Raw genomic sequence first — 19,556 nt, forward strand, 5'->3', positions numbered from 1 at the left:
GCTTTTAATTCCAAAGAGCCGCCGGGAATTGGTATTCCAGGCGGCTCACTTTAATCACATGGCTGGACACTTAGGGCAGGATAAGACACTAGCTCGAATAATGGCCCGATTCTATTGGCCGGGGATTCGCGGCAATGTTCGTAGGTGGTGTATGGCGAGCCGCGAATGCCAGTTAGTAAATCCAGCAGCCATTCCAAAAGCGCCTTTGTGCCCTCTACCATTAATCGAGACCCCATTCGAAAGAATTGGGATGGATCTCGTCAGGCCATTAGATCGGTCAGCATGAGGGTACCGCTTTATATTAGTTCTGGTGGACTATGCAACGCGATACCCGGAAGCAGTGCCTCTGCGCAATATCTCGGCACGCAGTATTGCGGAGGCACTCTTCCGTGTCATCTCCCGAGTTGGAATCCCGAAAGAGATTCTGACTGATCAAGGCACCACGTTTATGTCACGGACACTGCGCGAACTGTATGGGTTATTGGGTATTAAGCCGATCCGCACCAGCGTGCATCACCCACAAATGGACGGTTTAGTTGAACGGTTCAACCGCACCCTCAAGAATATAATTAAAAAATTCGTAAGTGAGGATGCACGTAATTGGGATAAGTGGCTCGAGCCCTTGTTGTTTTCAGTGCAAGAGGTCCCCCAAGCCTCCACGGGGTTCTCCCCGTTCGAATTATTATATGGGCGTAAGCCGCGTGGCATTCTAGATGTGCTGCGGGAAAATTGGGAGGAGAGACCTTCACAAAGTAAAAACGAAATTCAATATGTTATTGACCTGCACGCAAAACTCCACACACTCACCCACCTAACCCAGGAGAATTTGTGGCAGGCCCAAGAATGGCAAACCCGCCTGTACAACAAGGGTACACGCCTTAGGGGGTTCGCATCGGGAGATAAAGTACTCGTACTGTTGCCCACATCGAGCTCCAAATTGATTGCCAAGTGGCAAGGACCCTTTGAGGTCACACGGCGAGTCGGGGACGTCAACTACGAGGTGAGATGAACGGACAGGGGTGGGGCGCTACAGATTTACCACCTCAATCTGCTTAAACTCCGGAATGAGGAGGTCCCCGTGGCGTTGGTGTTGGTGGTTCCACAGAAGGTGGAGCTGGGGCCAGAGGTTCAAAAATGGGCATTAGCGTCACGTACCTCTCCGGTCCCCTGTGGAGACCACCTCTCCCCGACCCAACTCGCGGAGGTTGCCCAGTTGCAGACCGAGTTTTCGGACGTGTTCTCGCCCCTGCCTGGTCGCACTGACCTCATAGAGCACCGCATTGAGACGCCCCCAGGGGTGGTAGTGCGTAGCCACCCTTACAGGCTACCCGAACACAAAAAAAAGGTGGTTCGGGAAGAACTCGAGGCCATGCTCGAAATGGGCATTGTCGAGGAGTCCCACAGTGACTGGAGCAGCCCGGTGGTCTTGGTACCCAAGGCCGATGGGTCGGTCCGGTTCTGTGTGGACTATAGAAAAGTCAACGCGGTGTCTAAATTTGACGCGTACCCAATGCCTCATATTGATGAGTTGCTCGATCGACTAGGCACAGGTTGCTTTTATTCGACACTGGATTTAACAAAGGGTTATTGGCAGATCCCCTTGACTCCACTATCCCGAGAAAAAATGGCCTTTTCCACACCGTTTGGATTACACCAATTCGTCACACTTCCTTTTGGGCTGTTTGGGGCGCCCGCTACGTTTCAGCGGCTGATGGACAGGGTCCTCCGCCCCCACGCCACTTATGCGGCCGCCTACCTCGATAACATTTATCGTCTATAGTAATGACTGGCCGAGGCACCTCGAACATCTGAGGGCCGTCCTTAGGTCGCTGAGGCGAGCGGGTCTCACAGCCAACCCAAATAAGTGTGCGATTGGGCGGGTGGAAGTATGGTATCTGGGCTTCCACTTGGGCAATGGGCAGGTGTGTCCCCAAATTAATAAAACAGCAGCAATTACGGCCTGCCCGAGGCCCAAGACCAAAAAGGGGGTGAGACAGTTCCTGGGGCTGGCTGGCTATTATCGTAGGTTTATACCTAATTATTTGGACGTCACCAGCCCGCTGACTGATCTCACTAAAAAGGGAGCACCAGATCCGGTCCAGTGGATGGAGCAATGCCAGTGGGCTTTCTCTGAGGTAAAGGCTGCACTGTGTGGGGGGCCATTTTTACACTCCCCTGACTTCTCTCTCCCCTTTATGTTGCAGACGGATGCATCGGACAGAGGGCTGGGGGCTGTTTTGTCCCAGGAGGTCGAGGGGGAGGACCACCCAGTCTTGTACATCAGCAGGAAGCTGTTGGTGCGTGAGGGGTGCTACAGCACCATCGAAAAAAAGTGCGTGGCGATCAAGTGGGCGGTCCTCGCCCTCCGTTACTACCTGCTGGGACGCCCTTTCACCCTCTGTTCGGACCACACGCCCCTCCAGTGGCTCCACCGCATGAAGGATGCCAACGCGCGGATCACCCATTGGTATCTGGCACTCCAACCCTTTAATTTCAAGGTGGTCCACAGGCCGGGGGCGCAGATGGTCGTGGCGGACTTCCTCTCCCGTCGGGGGGGGGGGAGTCGACTGCAGGCCGGACAGCCACCCGGCCTGAGTCGGGCGGTGGGGGTATGTGGCAGCGGGGGCGTGGTCAAGCACCGGTCTGTGATAGGAGGGAGGAGTCAGGGAAGGTAAGTGGCAGAATCACTACACCTGAAGTGAATTAACCTGTTTGTGTGTCTTCCCAGTGACCGCGCCCTACTTAAGGAGGGAGAACGAGAGCAGAGGGAGCTCATTCCCGAACCAGACGCCGGTCGTGTGTGTGTCTGTTTTGTTTAAAGTTGTTCACTGAAAAGTGTGGCAATAAAAGCCCTATTTCCGAACCTGATCTCTGTCCTACCGTCCTCTGTGCTCCACCCACCCATACAAACTGCTACAGTAGCTTAGCATTAAACCACCATGATGGCACAGCATGCATTCATTTTGTAAATCCAGTTGGTTGCTTCAGTTCAGAGGCATTAGGTTTTGTAAGTGTTGTGGCAATAATACAACAATGCGTTGACAGGAAATGTACTTTTAATACTGAAGTATTTTTAAAAGCAAGTATTTCAGTACTTTAACTTAAGTAAAAATTTGACTGTACAATTTTCACTTGTATCTGAGTAACATTTGACCAGTGGGATCTGTCCTTTGACTTAAGTAATGAAATTGAGTACTTTGTCCACCTCTGATTTTGTTTCCACTGATACTGCTTGAGATGTTTCTACAACTTAATCGGAGTCCACCTGTGGTAAATTCAATTGATTGGACATGATTGGGGATTGCCAGCACCTGCCTATGTAAGGTCCCACAATTGACAGTGCATGTCAGAGTAAATTCCAAGCCATGAGGTCAAAGGAATTATCTGAAGACCTCAGAAACAGGATTGTGTCAAGACATAGATCTAGAGAAGGGTACAGAAAAATTGCTGCAGCTTTACAGGTCCCAAAGAGCACAGTGGCCACCATCATTTGTAAATGGAGGAAGGTTGGAACCACCAAGAATCTTCCTAGACTTGGCCGCCTGGCCAAACTGAGCAATCGGGGAAGACAGGCCTTGGCCAGGGAGGTGAACAGGAACCCGAGGGTCATTCTGACAGAGCTCCAGCGTATCCTTGTGGAGATGGGAGAACCATTCAGAAGCTCAACCATCCAGGCAGCACTCCACAAATCAGGCCTTTATGGTACAGTGGCCAGACGGAAGCTACTCCTTAGTAAAAGGCACATGACAGTCCCCTTGGAGTTTACCAAAAGGCACCTAGAAAACTCTCAAACCATGAGAAACAAGAGTCTATGGTCTGATGAAACCAAAATTGAACTTTTTGGCCTGAATACCAAGCGTCACATCTGGAGGAAGCCAGGTACCACTAATCACCTGGCTAATGCCATCCCTACAGTGAAGCATGGCAGTGGCAGCATCATGATGTGGGGATGTTTTTCAGTAGTGGGAACGGGGTGACTAGTCTTGATAGAGGGAAAGATGAATGCAGCTAAGCACACAGAGATCTTTGAAGAAAACCTGCTCCAGAGTGCTCTGGACCTCAGACTAGGGCGAAGGTTTGCCTTCCAACATGACAACAACCCAAAGCACACAGCCAAGAGAGCAAAGGAGTGGCTTCAGAAAGTCTGTAAATGTCCTTGAGTGGCCCAGCCAGAGCCCAGACCTGAATCCAATTGAATATCTGTGGAATGAGCTGAAAATGGCTGTGTACCGATGATCCCTATCCAACTTGATGGAGCTTGCAAGGATATGCCAAAAGGAATGGGCAAAAATGTCCAGAAACAAGTGTGCCAAGCTTGTAGCTTCTTTCCCAAGATGCCTTGAAGCTGTAATTGCTGCCAAAGGTGCATCAAACAAGTATTAGGCTAAGGGTGTGTACAGATATGTAACCCCTAAATAACCTATTTTTGTCAATAAAATTAAATTGCATATTTTCTAAAAAGCTGCTTTCATGTTATCATTATGGGCTATTTTGTGACAAAAAATAAACTCAATCTATTGTAGAATAAATCTGTAACATAATAAAACGTGGAGAAAGTGAAAGAGGTGTGCAGACTTTCTGGCTTGACCATATGTTTATTTCTGTAATCTCATCTCATTATCTGTAGCCGCTTTATCCTGTACTACAGGCTCACAGGCAAGCTGGAGCCTATCCCAGCTGACTACGGGCGAAAGACGGGGTACACCCTGGACAAGTCGCCAGGTCATCACAAGGCTAACACATAGACACAGACAACCATTCACACTCACATCCACACCTACGGTCAATTTAGAGTCACCAGCTAACCTAACCTGCATGTCTTTGGGCTGTGGGGGAAACCGGAGCACCCGGAGGAAACCCACACGGACACGGGGAGAACATGCAAACTCTGCACAGAAAGGCCCTCGCCGGCCACGGGGCTCAAACCTGGACCTTCTTGCTGTGAGGCAACAGCGCTAACCACTACACCACCATGCCGCCCTATTTCTGTAATATCTTTTAAAAAAAAAACCAGGCCATTCTGTGGCTGGGAAGTTATTTAATTTGAAGGGATTCCCGAGCAAATAATGTGCATGAAATCGTTAGCTTCGCGCAGTCAAGCAGACCGAGAAAGTCCATGCAGGTTTACCTCCTTCTTCTTTTGGGTTTTATGGCAGCTGGCATCCACAGTGTTGCATTACTGCCATCTACAGGTTTACTTTTGACCATGCACTGACAGTTACATCATGCTATCGCTAAACGAACAGCTGATCACACCGAGGTGCTCGCTGACCACTGATATTTATTAGTTCAGCCCTGCGTTTCCTATCCTTCACAACATAACGTCTTTTTCTTCCCATTTTCCGTTACTGTAGTCGGTCTTTTAAGTTTCATTCACACACTCACATCCTCCATTTTTCTCTCCTGTTTCAAATTTGTATCCCACAATGCCTTGCGTGAACGGGGAAAGCCCACCACATGATGCATGACATAGTATCTTGAATTGGGTCATGGTGAAGCAGGAAAAAATAGTGGAGAATTTAGAGCCTCGTGGCTCTAAATTCATTAATTGTTCTATTAAAAAATAATAATAAAATTGGAAGTCTGTGATTTCAAATTCAGTCGCTTTCAGTCAACTAAACAAAAATAATTGGGTGTCGGGGTAAATTCTTTTTATGACCTAAATGTGAAAAATCTGAAAGTCAGCCTACTTTTAAAGGGGACATGTTATGAAAAACTCACTTTTTCAGTGCTTGTGCATGCATTTGGGTATCTGGAGAGTCTACCAACCTACAGACTCAGAAATAAAACAGTCCAGTCAGTTTTGTTTGTGCTGCCTATTTCAGAAAACATTTGCTTCAACAAGATATTCAGATTTTTGTCCCCTTTCTATGTCGCAAGAATTCATTAGCATGATCCCGCCTCTTCATCTCGGTATCTCCACTCATGGCTTATAAACTGCCTTTGTGAATGAATATTCATGAAGAAGGCAGGTGCTACCTGATTGGCTGATGGAAGAGGGGGTGGATTGAGCTGTGGTTCATTATCATTTAAAGGAAAAGGCCATTCCTGAAATCAGCCGTTTTGAACAGGGCTGTTTAGACAGGGTGAGAAGGGAGCTGTGCAGCTTTAAACTTGTGGTATTTTGACCAAAGCATGTCACAGATGTTTCATTAAGACCTCACGGAACTGTGTCACCTTCTGAAAAAGGGGTATAATATGTGTATAATATATGGGTATAATATAAAATTTATTGTAGAGGTCAGAGCAGGTGGGTGGAGCACAGAAGTACGGCAGGCCAGAACTGAGTTCCAAAAACTCTCTTTATTTGCACTTTACAGTCGCAAAACATACACTCTCCCAGCCACACGCATATGTACACACACACACATACAGTACATCAGTCATCTGGTTCGGGAGAGAGCCCACTCTGCTCTCCCTCTCTTCCTTAAATAGGGTGCGGTCACTGGGGAAGACACACAAACAGGTTAATTCACCTCAGGTGTAGTGATTCTGCCACTTACCTTCCCTGACTCCGCCCTCCGGTCACAGACCGACGCTTGACCACACCCCCACTGCCACATACCCCCACCGCCCGACTCAGGCCGGGCAGCTGTCCGGCCCGCAGCTGACTCCCCCCCCTTGACGGGAGAGGAAGTCCGCCATGACCATCTGCGCCCCCAGCCTGTGGACCACCTTGAAGTTAAAGGGTTGGAGTGCCAGATACCAATGGGTGATCCTCGGGTTGGTATCCTTCATGCAGTGGAGCCACTGGAGGGGCGCGTGGTCCGAACAGAGGGTGAAAGGGCGTCCCAGCAGGTAGTAACGGAGGGCAAGGACCGCCCACTTGATGGCCAGGCACTCCTTCTCTATGGTGCTGTAGTGCCCCTCATGCACTGACAGCTTACGACTTATGTACAGCACATGGCGATCCTCCCCCTCCACCTCCTGGGACAAAACAGCCCCCAGCCCTCTGTCCGATGCGTATGTCTGCAATATAAAAGGGAGAGAAAAGTCAGGGGAGTGTAACAGTGGCCCCCCCACACAGTGCAGCCTTTACCTCAGAAAAAGCCCGCTGGCATTGCTCCATCCACTGGACCGGATCTGGTGCCCCCTTTTTAGTGAGATCAGTCAGCGGGCTGGTGACATCCGAATAATTAGGTATAAACCTACGATAATAGCCCGCCAGCCCCAGGAACTGTCTCACCCCCTTTTTGATCTTGGGCCTCGGACAGGCCGCAATCGCTGCCATCTTGTTAATTTGGGGGCGCACCTGCCCATTGCCCAAGTGGAAGCCCAGATACCGTACTTCCACCCACCCAATCGCACACTTCTTCGGGTTGGCTGTGAGACCCGCCCGCCTCAGCAACCTAAGGATGGCCCTCAGGTGTTGCAGGTGCCGCGGCCAGTCATTATTATAAATAATGATGTCGTCAAGGTACGCGGCCAGATAGGTGGCGTGGGGGCGAAGGACCCTATCCATCAGCCGCTGAAACGTTGCGGGTGCCCCAAACAGCCCAAAAGGAAGTGTGACAAACTGGTGTAAGCCGAACGGTGTGGAAAAGGCCGTTTTTTTCTCATGATAATGAAGTCAATGGGATCTGCCAATAACCCAGTGTCGAGTAAAAGCGAGCCGTGCCTAGTCGATCGAGCAACTCATCAATACGAGGCATTGGGTACGTGTCGAATTTAGACACTGCGTTGCCTTTCCTGTAGTCCACACAGAACCGGACCGACCCGTCGGCCTTGGGTACCAAGACCACTGGGCTGCTCCAGTCGCTGTGGGACTCCTCGACGATGCTCATTTCAAGCATGGCCTCGAGTTCTTCCTGAACAACTTTTTTCTTGTGTTCGGGTAGCCTGTAAGGGCGGCTACGCACTACCACCCCCGGGGGCGTCTCAATGTGGTGCTCTATGAGGTTGGTGCAGCCGGGCAGGGGGGAGAACACGTCCGAAAATTCGGTCTGCAACTGGGCAACCTCCGCAAGTTGGGTCGGGGAGAGGTGGTCTCCACAGGGGACCGGAGAGGTACGCGATGCCAATGCTCCCTTTTGAACCTCCGGCCCCAGCTCCGCCTTCTCCGGAACCACCAACACCAATGCCACGGGGACCTCCTCATTCCAGAGTTTAAGCAGATTGAGGTGGTAAATCTGTAGCGCCCCACCCCTGTCCATTCGCCTCACCTCGTAGTTGACGTCCCCGACTCGCCGTGTGACCTCAAAGGGTCCTTGCCACTTGGCGACCAATTTGGAGCTCGATGTGGGCAACAGTACGAGTACTTTATCTCCCGGTGTGAACTCCCTGAGGCATGTACCCTTGTCGTACAGGCGGGTTTGTCGTTCTTGGGCCTGCCGCAAATTCTCCTGGATTAGGTGTGTGAGTGTGTGGAGTTTTGCACGCAGGTCCATAACGTATTGAATTTCGTTTTTACTTGGTGAAGGTCCCTCCTCCCAATTTTCTCGCAGCACGTCTAAAATGCCGCGCGGCTTACGCCCATATAACAATTCGAACGGGGAGAACCCCGTGGAGGCTTGTGGGACCTCTCGCACTGAAAACAACAAGGGTTCGAGCCATTTATCCCAATTACGTGTGTCCTCACTTACGAATTTCCTAATTATATTCTTGAGGGTGCGATTGAATCGTTCTACTGAACCGTCCGTTTGTGGGTGATACACGCTGGTGAGGATCGGCTTAATACCTAATAACCCATAAAGTTCGTTCAGTGTTCGTGACATAAACGCGGTGCCTTGATCAGTCAGAATCTCGTTGGGGATTCCAACTCGGGAGATAACGTGAAAGAGTGCCTCCGCAATACTGTGTGCTGAGATATTGCGAAGAGGCACTGCTTCCTGGTATCGCGTTGCATAGTCCACCAGGACTAATATAAAGCAGTACCCTCATGCTGACCAATCTAATGGCCCGACGAGATCCATCCCAATTCTTTGGAACAGGGTCTCGATTAATGGTAGACGGCGCAAAGGCGCTTTTGGAATGGCCGCTGGATTTACTAACTGGCATTCGCGGCTCGCCATACATCACCTACGGACATCACTGCGAATCCCTGGCCAATAGAACCGGGCCATTATTCAGGCTAGTGTTTTGTTCTGCCCTAAGTGTCCAGCCATGAGATTAAAGTGAGCCACCAATTCCCGGCGGCTGTTCGGAATCAAAAGCTGTGTGACTTGCTCTTTAGTTTGAGTGTCCTGCGTCACTCAGTATAATCTATCCTTCATAATTGCGAAGTAGGGGAAGGACGGGGTGGCGTTTGGCTGGAGTGTTTGACCATCGATTACTCTCACTTGGTCAAATGCATGCCGCAGAGTCTCGTCTCGCGACTGCTCTAACGGGAAATCCGGAAGGGATTCCCCAATAGAGAGAGGAGGAGCCGGCGGCTCCTCACGCTGACGCGGAGCTGACATAGACGGCTCTGTGACAGCTGCTCCCGCCAATGCGACGCCGGGACCTCCCCCTATTAAACTACGGCAGGACCCACTCTTCACTAAATGACTCATTAATTCCCCAAATCCCGGTCAATCCGTCCCCAAAATTATCGAGTGGGCGAGGCGAGGATTAACCGCCGCCTTTACTATAAATTTTTCCCCTCTGAAAAAAATGTGGACTGACACTAAAGGGTAGCTGTGAACATCCCCGTGCACACACAACACCTTCACCAATTGTGCTCCCCCCAATGCCTCGTCTTGCACCAGGCTTTGGTGAATTGAGGTTTGATTACAGCCAGAATCCACCAACGCCTGATATGTATCCCCTTGGATACTCACCGGTATGCGATACGCTCCGGCCCGATCGAGGGCGGCTCCTGGCGCGTCGGGGATCCGGACCACCGCTCACACTTCCATCACCGAGCACTGCTGTTGGAGGTGGCCCGGCTCCCCGCAGCGCCAGCAAACCAGCCCGGGCTTCCTCTCTGCACTGGTACTCTGGGGCTCACTTACCTGAGGGGGGGAAGAGACAGACACGGAAGTGGGAAACGAGAGGACACCGCGGGTGAGGCGGACCAGCTGTGAGGGACCCGGCCCCCGCCTCCGCGGTGGGGGAACGGGGTGAGGACGAGACACAGAAGGGGAGAGAGAGAGAAGAGAGAAGCGAAGAGGGAATCTGTGATCCTGCCGCGGGAACAGCCGCCAAATGATCCTCCGCCAACCCGATGGCCTGATCCAGCGATGCCGGGCGATGGCACTGGACCCACTCCGTCGTTTCTTTGGGAAGTTGCGCGATGAACTGCTCCAGCGTCACCAGGTCGACGACTCCCTCAGCGTCTCGGTTGTCAGCCACCGCCTGCAGGCGTCCCGGAGTTGCTGGCCAAACGCGAATGGGCAGTCGACCTCCTCTAGGCGCAGAGCGCAGAAGCGCCGACGATGTTGTTCGGGGGTGCGCCCCACACGCTGGAGGACGGCCCGGTGCAGGTCTGCGTAGACCAGCCGGCTGTCGGTGGGGAGCTGTAGCGCGGCCAGCTGCGCCTCACCCATTAGCAGGAGGAGGAGGCGCGCCGCGTGCTGTTCCACCGGCCACCCCGATGCCTCTGCTGCTTGTTCAAATAGCGTGAGGAAGGCCTCGGGATCGTCATGCGGGCCCATCTTCGTTAGGGTGAGGTGGAGTGGGCCCGCAGCGGTGGAGATGGTGGACCCCGCTGACGCGAGGAGGTGCCGGAACGCCTGTCGATCTTCCTGTTGCACCAGCACCAGGGCCTCGAACCGTTGTTCTTGCTCCTTTCGGAGGGCGAGCAGCGCCTGGTGCTGGCTCTGTTGGGCCGTGGTGAGGGCGTGGATTAGGTCTGCGAAGGGGGAGCACTCCATGGGGCTGTTCTCCTCTGTGCTCGTCCCGGGTTTCAGCACCACTGTAGAGGTCAGAGCAGGTGGGTGGAGCACAGAAGTACAGCAGGCCAGAACTGAGTTCCAAAAACTCTCTTTATTTGCACTTTACAGTCGCAAAACGTACACTCTCCCAGCCACACGCATATGTACACACACACACACACACACACACACATACATCAGTCATCTGGTTCGGGAGAGAGCCCGCTCTGCTCTCCCTCTCTTCCTTAAATAGGGCGCGGTCACTGGGGAAGACACACAAACAGGTTAATTCACCTCAGGTGTAGTGATTCTGCCACTTACCTTCCCTGACTCCGCCCTCCGGTCACAGACCAATGCTTGACCACGCCCCCACTGCCACATTTATAAATATGTGTATAAATATGGGTATAATATAAAATTTATATACTTTCTATAGTAACAATACATATTACCTTAAAAAGAAAGTGATGGACAACTATAACATGCTTTTTACAGACTTTCCACAATGTTATCTACAAGTGTTTTATTCCTTGCTTAAGATTTTATGCTTTGTAAATGACAAAAGAAAAGTTACAGTACTGTGCAAAAGTCTTAAGCACATGTACGGAAATGCTGTAGACCAAAATGGCTTAAAAAATAACAAGATGAAAAGTTTCAACATTTAAAAAAATACTATAAACAGCAGTAAGCCATAATAAATGAAACAAAATCAATATTTGGTGTGAGATGACCATTTGCTTTAAAAGAAAATAGTAGTCTCAGTTACAGTGCGTGCAGTTTTATAAGGATATGAGCTGTAGGTTTTACTGAGCATCTTACAGAACCAGCCACAGTTCTTCTGGACACTTTGACTGTCACACTCACGTCTTAATTTTGCACCAAAACCCAGCAGGCTTCATTATGTCATCTTTTTTAATCTGAAAAGTGGTCTCTTATGTAATATGCTGCTCAGATACAAACATTATTTTTTCTGTAACATTTAATTTTGTGCTGGAAAATGAATGTTTGGACTCTAAAATGTTTTTGTACTGACTCAGTAATGTAGAAGTCATAAAATAGAAATCTGTAACAAAGTTTGTATGGAAAAAAAATATAGGGTGCCTAAGACTTTTGCACAGTACTGTATCTTTAAAATAATTGCATTAATTTCACCAATGAATAATCTTCCAGTGAACCCAAATCTAACTGTTAAATGTTGACTAAATTTTGTTTTAAATCTAATCAACTGTGGTAAATGCAAATAAACAAATACATGAAAAATGCAGTATTAATGTGAAACAAAAACTTGAGTGACATTGTGCTAAATGTCACAATGTTATATCTTGCGTAATGTTTTCCAGATAATGTAATCAACATCATTTACATTGTTCTCCCAACGATACCTCTACTGCTGCTCCTGATCGTCGCAAATGGAGTTTTCTGCTTCAAGCTGTTCACAAAAAGGTATTCCACTTATACAACAAATTAAAGTTCACATTTAAAGCTTTTTGTTCTAATTTTACACATACAGAAGGAGTACACAGGCGGCACGGTGGTGTAGTGGTTAGCGCTGTCGCCTCACAGCAAGAAGGTCCTGGGTTCGAGCCCCGGGGCCGGCGAGGGCCTTTCTGTGCGGAGTTTGCATGTTCTCCCCGTGTCCGCGTGGGTTTCCTCCGGGTGCTCCGGTTTCCCCCACAGTCCAAAGACATGCAGGTTAGGTTAACTGGTGACTCTAAATTGACCGTAGGTGTGAATGTGAGTGTGAATGGTTGTCTGTGTCTATGTGTCAGCCCTGTGATGACCTGGCGACTTGTCCAGGGTGTACCCCGCCTTTCGCCCGTAGTCAGCTGGGATAGGCTCCAGCTTGCCTGTGACCCTGTAGAAGGATAAAGCGGCTAGAGATAATGAGATGAGATGAGAAGGAGTACACACTCAGTGGCTCTGTTAGGTACACTTACCTAACAGCAATAAGCAATTCTAAGAATGATAGTAAGAATGGTAAAATATACTCTATGGCCAAAAGTTTGTGGCCACCTAACCATCACATCCATACAGTATGTGATTCTTCCCAAACTGCTACCATAAATTGGAAAGCACACAATTGTCAAGATTTCCCTTCATTAGAGCCTGGAACTAAGAAGCCCAAACCTGTTCCAGCATGACAATGCCCCTGTGCACAAAGCATCTCATCTCATCTCATTATCTCTAGCTGCTTTATCCTGTTCTACAGGGTCGCAGGCAAGCTGGAGCCTATCCCAGCTGACTACGGGCGAAAGGCGGGGTACACCCTGGACAAGTCGCCAGGTCATCGCAGGGCTGACACATAGACACAGACAACCATTCACACTCACATTCACACCTACGGTCAATTTAGAGTCACCAGTTAACCTAACCTGCATGTCTTTGGACTGTGGGGGAAACCGGAGCACCCGGAGGAAACCCACGCGGACACGGGGAGAACATGCAAACTCCACACAGAAAGGCCCTTGCCCGCCACGGGGCTCGAACCCGGACCTTCTTGCTGTGAGGCGACAGCGCTAACCACGACACCACTGTGCCGCCGTGCACAAAGCAAAGTAACAATATTTACTTTGCCAAGGTTTGTTTGGGATTCGAATGGCCTGCACAGAGCCATGACTTCTCCGAACACCTTTGGGAAGGAATTTAAATGTCAACTGCGCACCAGGGCTTCTTGCCCACCATCACTTATGCCGCTTTTCCACTACAAACGCGGCTGAGTCGGGCTGAGCCGTGCCGTGCTGAGTCGGGCTGAGCGGGGCTGTTGGAGTTGCATTTCGACTACAACCGCGCTGAACCGTGCTGGCTGGAAGTGGGTGGACACATTGGGTGGAGTTAGCGAAAGTGGGTGGACGTCAGGTGATGTCGTTAAGCAGCGCAAACAGTGACATCAGTGATCTTTTAAGCGGTAGTCTCACGACCCGGATAGTAAACAATAAACATGGAGGACATGGAGTCGTTAGTGTTGCTGGTCTTGGTGCTGTAGCTTGTTGTTACCGACAACGCGGACAGATACTGGCAAGAGCGTATAGATGAGGCGAGGCGCATAAGGCTTCAGAAATTCTCGTAATTCGTAATTCTTCTCCTTCCGGGTTTACGGTGTTTACAGATCCCAGCGCGCTCACGGGGCGTGTGTGGGCATGTGAGGACACTCCTCCTCACCAATCAGTGCACAGGGGAGTGTCTGCTCACGCCCCCAGCCTCACTCGGCTTGCTTTGGCTCGCTTCAGCCCCACTCCAAAACGGTGCGAGTTTTAGGGGCTAAGCAGGGCTGAAGCGAGCTGAGTCGTGCTGGTTTTTGGTAGTCGAAACGCGAGCCGTGTCGGGCTGAAGTGAGCTGAAGCGAGCTGAAGTGAGCTGAAAAAGGGTAGTGGAAAAGGGCCATTACTGATCTCACTAATGCTCTTCTGGCCGAATGAACACAAATCCCCACAGCCATGGTCAAGAATCTAGAGGGAAGCATTCTCTGAAGAGTGGGGGCTATTATAAGAGCAAAACAGGGACCCAACTCCATATTAATGTTTGTGGTTTTAGAATGGGATGTTAAACAAGCACATATGGGTGTAATGGTCAGACGTCCATCTATCCATCCATCCATCCATTCATCCATCCATTATCTGTAATCACTTATCCTGTACAGGGTTAAGGGCAAGCTGGAGTCTATCCCAGCTGACTATGGGCGAGAGGCGGGGCACACCCTGGACAAGTCGCCAGATCATCGCAGGGCTGACACATAGAGACAAACAACCATTCACACCTACAGTCAATTTAAAGCCACCAATTACCCTAACCTGCATGTCTTTTAGACTGTGGGGGTAACCGGAGCACCTGGAGGAAATCCACACAGACACAGGGAAAACATGCAAACTCCACACAGAAAGGCCCCCGTCGGCCGCTGGGCTTGAACCCAGAACCTTCTTGCTGTGAGGTGACAGTGCTAACCACTATACCACCATGCTGCCCTGGTCAGATGTCCATTGAAGTTAAATGTAAAACAGTATTTAAAAGTATGAGCATACAGTATATGAACACTATATATACTGTATATATGGTGAAACATTTGTGGACACCTGATCATAGTTTGGATCAACGTCCCTTCCGTGCCAGGATCTGGTCTTCGCAGACAGTCTCCTGTCTCAGTACTACCCAATTCCTTAAGGTGCATGATCTCTGATTCATTAGACCTTGGCCTCTCACCTATTATACAGCTAGGGTTACAGTGGGGGGCTAGTCCTCTGGTAACCATGAGAGTTTGACTCCTCCACTCACATCTGTATTGCAGCATGCCTTGCCAGATGGCAGTAGGTACCATTTTTATGATGGTCTTTAGTATGACCCGACCACAAGTAGAACTCGCAATCTCCCAGTTGAGAGGCAGACACACTAATGACTAGGCCAACCCACGGTGATAGTTTGAATACATAATGTTATTATTACTTGAGTATGTACATTAGTATGCACATTGTAGGTGTTTGTTGGTTTGGTGTGACATCATATTCATTCCCTCTCATTAGAAGAAAGCAAACAGAGACTCCTGCAGATAAGCATGGAACCTGGGTCCCAGGAGAACGAAGCAGCAGCCCGAGTCCAGATGTGTACAAAGTGATCCGAAGGCAGCATGAGACCGACCTGAGTGACACCCGGCCTCACACCAAGAACACCTCGTTTCTGGGCTCTTCCCCAGACACACCGACTGAAGAGTACGACAATCTGGGAGGCCACGACACTGAGAGTGGCTTCGTCACACTGGCCAGTACAGAGAGTGGCTTCATGACCAATGACATCTACGAACCCTACCAGAACCGTCCCAGCACCAGGTACCACAGAGAACACAGCTGGCTGGATAACGAGCTCTACAGTTACTGAACAAGACTTTGTGCTGTCAGAATACTTTGACAAAATATCAGGCTTTGGGTCTTGGATGTCCTCAGACATTTCAAAGAATTCAGTAGGAAATCAAGGATTGATTTCTTTTATCCAGGTTAATGGGCACCTCAATGACAAACAGCAATGAGATTGTCTTCTTGTAATCAGTTGAGTATGATTTCTGATCTAGTCTCCTATGGTAGGCAACAACAAAAGAGGCTCAGAGGCTCAGATAATCTAACATAGTTATCAGTTCTTTGTCTCCGGAAATACAAAGACATTTCAAAAGACATTTCAGAAGATCAAGGCACGTGATCATGTGTGCACTCCTGTATTCGCATGGAATGCCTGTTAGAACATGAAGAATGACTTCGATGTGATTTCTTTATTTATATTTATTTTATTTGCTTGAAATTCTTATGTCCTCTGATTGCTTGTGGAAAGTGGGCTTTTACAGACTTTTTAGGGCTGTGCATTATAAAATATATGGACTGTCTGGTTGTTGTTGGGTTTTTTTTCTGACTGGATTCACAAAAGTTGATGTCAATCGAACGCCCTTTGAATTGTCCATGTCTCCCAGAGAAACTAGTGGAAACAGTTCAATTAAATCAATGTATTGGACTGATACTTTGTGCATAAAATTGTTTGGTATGTGCTTGTGCTTCATTGTGTTGGGTTTGCATGATGTGGTTATGCTGCTTTCCGTCATATTGCATCATACTTAATGTGGGCCATAAACATTAAAATGCGATCTTATGGTGCTGACTCGACCTGAAAGCGAAACTAAATAAATGTCTTGCCTTTTCTGTCAAAGTTTGACATGTATTTGTAATTATTTTACCAAAAGATGTTCATAAAGTGGACTTTAATACTTGTGTTTTGATTATTTGTCCTATAATAGTGCATATTTATAGCTAGGTTTAAAAGTAGACTGCCTTTCAGATTTTTCAAGTTTAGGGCATAAAAAGAATTTTCCCTGACACAATTATTTTTTGTTTAGTGGACCGGAAGCTGCTGAATTTGAATCAGACATCTAGGGTTTTTTTTTTTGGTTGGTTGGTTGGTTGGTTTTTTTTAAATAGAACAATTAATGAATTTGGGGCCACGTGGCCCTAAATTCTCCGCTACTTTTTCCTGCTTCACCATGACCCAATTCAAGATACTACGTCATGCATCACGTGGTGGGCTTTTCCCGTTCATGCAAGGCATTGTGGGATACAAATTTGAAACAGAAGAGAACAATGGAGGACGTGAGTGTGCGAATGAAACGTGAAAGACCGACTACAGTAACGGAAAGTGAGAAGAAAAGATGTTATGTTGTGAAAGAAAGGAAATGCAGGACCAAACTAATAAATATCGGCGGTCAGCGAGCACCTTGGTGTGATCAACTGTTCGTTTAGCGACAAAATGATGTAACTGTTAGTGCATGGTCAAAGGTAAACCTGTAGATGCCAGTAATGCAACATTGGATGCCAGCTACCATAAAACCCAAAAAAAGAAGAAGAAGAAGAAGAAGGTAAACCTGCACGGACTTCCTCTGTCTGCTTGACTGTGCGAAGCGAGCGATTTCATGCACGTTATTTGCTCAGGAATCCCCTCAAATTAAATAACTAACCAGCCACAGAATGGCCTGTTTTTTGTGAGATATTACAGAAATAAACATATATCACGATGACCAAATTTCAGATGGAACTAAATTTCACCGATTTTATGAAATCGAACGGCCATCTTGCTTTAAAAAAATACAGTAGTATAAGTGTTTTGAGCTGCTTGTTCTTTCATATTTATTTATTCTTCATTCATTCATTCATTCATTCATTCACACACTTATGGATTCACTTAAATTGATGTCTACTAGGTGCCCTTAGAATTGTCAGGGTCCCCTGTACCTAATTTAAAACAGTCTACCAAATTGGGCATACTGTCTCTCCCATGTGAATCACAATGCCACCAGCCAGTTGAGCTCATGTATGTGGAAGAGGGCAGATAGTGCTTTCCTCTGAGTGTGTTACACAGCACGAGCAGCAGTCCAAACAGATACATTTGGCTGGCTTTGCAAGTTGGTAGTCAAAAGAGAAACTATTAAAAATAAGTGTGTAATGTTTCAGGCAATTATGTATATATATTTTTTTCCAGTTAATGTTTCACATGTTTCACAGGAAATGCAGGGTTATTTTTGAAATATGATCATATATTTTTCACATGATGTGTTGACTTGGATTCAACTGTGCAATTTTAAGACCTAATACCAAATGCACTTTCATGTGGTTTACTCTCATTGTCACATGTCAAATTGTTCAGTAAAGGTGTGAAGATTAAATAAATCTACATTTAAATCACATACTAGTGTATCTCAAAAAATTAGAATACCATGAAAAAGTTCCTTTTTTTCATAATTTAATTCAAAAAGGTAAACTTTCATCTCATCTCATTATCTCTAGCCGCTTTATCCTTCTACAGGGTCGCAGGCAAGCTGGAGTCTATCCCAGCTGACTACGGGCGAAAGGCGGGGTACACCCTGGACAAGTCGCCAGGTCATCACAGGGCTGACACATAGACACAGACAACCATTCACACTCACACCTACGGTCAATTTAGAGTCACCAGTTAACCTAACCTGCATGTCTTTGGACTGTGGGGGAAACCGGAGCACCCGGAGGAAACCCACGCGGACACGGGGAGAACATGCAAACTCCGCACAGAAAGGCCCTCGCCGGCCCCGGGGCTCGAACCCAGGACCTTCTTGCTGTGAGGCGACAGCGCTAACCACTACACCACCGTGCCGCCCGTAAACTTTCATATATTCTATATTCATTACATGTAAAGTGAAATATTTAAAGCCTTTTTTGTTTTAATTTTGATGATTATGGCTTATAGCTCATGAAAATCAGAAATCCAGTATCTCAAATTATTAGAATATTCCCTAAGATCAATCAGAAAAAGGATTTACAATACAGAAATGTCCAACTTCTGAAAAGTATATTCATTTATACACTCTACTTGGTTGGGGCTCCTTTACCATGAATTACTGTATCAATGCAGTGTGGCATGGAGGTGATCAGTCTGTGGCACTGCTGAGGTGTTATTGAAGCCCAGGTTGCTTTGATAGCGGCCTTCAGCGTATCTGTATTTTTGGGTTGGGTGTTTCTCATCTTCCTCTTGACAATACCCCATAGATTCTCTATGGGGTTCAGGTCAGGCAAGTTGGCTGGCCAATCAAATGCAGTAATATCATGGTCAGCAAACCATTTGGTAGTAGTTTTGGCACTGTGGGTAGGTGCTAAGTCCTGCTGGAAAAGGAAATCAGCATCTCCAAAAAGCTCGTCAGCAGATGGAAGCATGAAGTGCTCTAAAATCTCCTGGTAGATGGCTGTGTTGACTTTGGACTTGATAAAATACAGTAGACCAACACCAGCAGATGACATGGCACCCCAAATCATCACAGACTGTGGAAACTTCACACTGGGCTTCAATCACCTTGGATTCTGTGCCTCTCCACTCTTCCTCCAGACTCTAGAACCGTGATTTCCAAATTAAATGCAAAATGTACTTTCATCTGAAAAGAGGACTTTGGACCACTGAGCAACAGTCCATTTCTTTCTCTCCTTAGCCCAGATAAGACACTTCTGACATTGTCTCTGGCTCAGGAGTACCTTGATATTAGGAATGCGAAAGTTGTATCCCCTTTCTTGAAGATGTCTGTTCGTGATGGGTCTTGATACACTGACACCAGCCTCAGTCCACTCCTTGTGAAGTTCTCCCAAGTTCTTGAATCAACTTTTCTTGACAATCCTCTCAAGACTGCGGCCATCCCTGTTGCTTGTGCACCTTTTCCAGCCACCCTTTTCAGCAATGACCTTTTGTGGCTTACCCTCCTTGTGGAGGGCATCAGTGATCATC

At 48.1% G+C, this 19,556-nt stretch overlaps 1 protein-coding gene across 1 annotated transcript in view; it reads left to right on the forward strand.

Annotated features, from left to right (window-relative positions):
* Nucleotides 1-15,656, forward strand: part of layna (layilin a) — a 34,180-nt gene extending 18,524 nt beyond the window's left edge. Inside the window, exons 5-6 of the mRNA XM_060912279.1 lie at nt 12,134-12,236; nt 15,305-15,656. Coding sequence (XP_060768262.1) covers nt 12,134-12,236; nt 15,305-15,656 — 455 coding nt within the window. The remainder of the gene's footprint in view (nt 1-12,133; nt 12,237-15,304) is intronic.
* The last annotated feature ends 3,900 nt before the right edge of the window (nt 15,657-19,556 follow it).

This window comes from Neoarius graeffei, chromosome 28 (genome assembly GCF_027579695.1).
Source record: "Neoarius graeffei isolate fNeoGra1 chromosome 28, fNeoGra1.pri, whole genome shotgun sequence".
Lineage (NCBI taxonomy): Eukaryota > Metazoa > Chordata > Actinopteri > Siluriformes > Ariidae > Neoarius > Neoarius graeffei.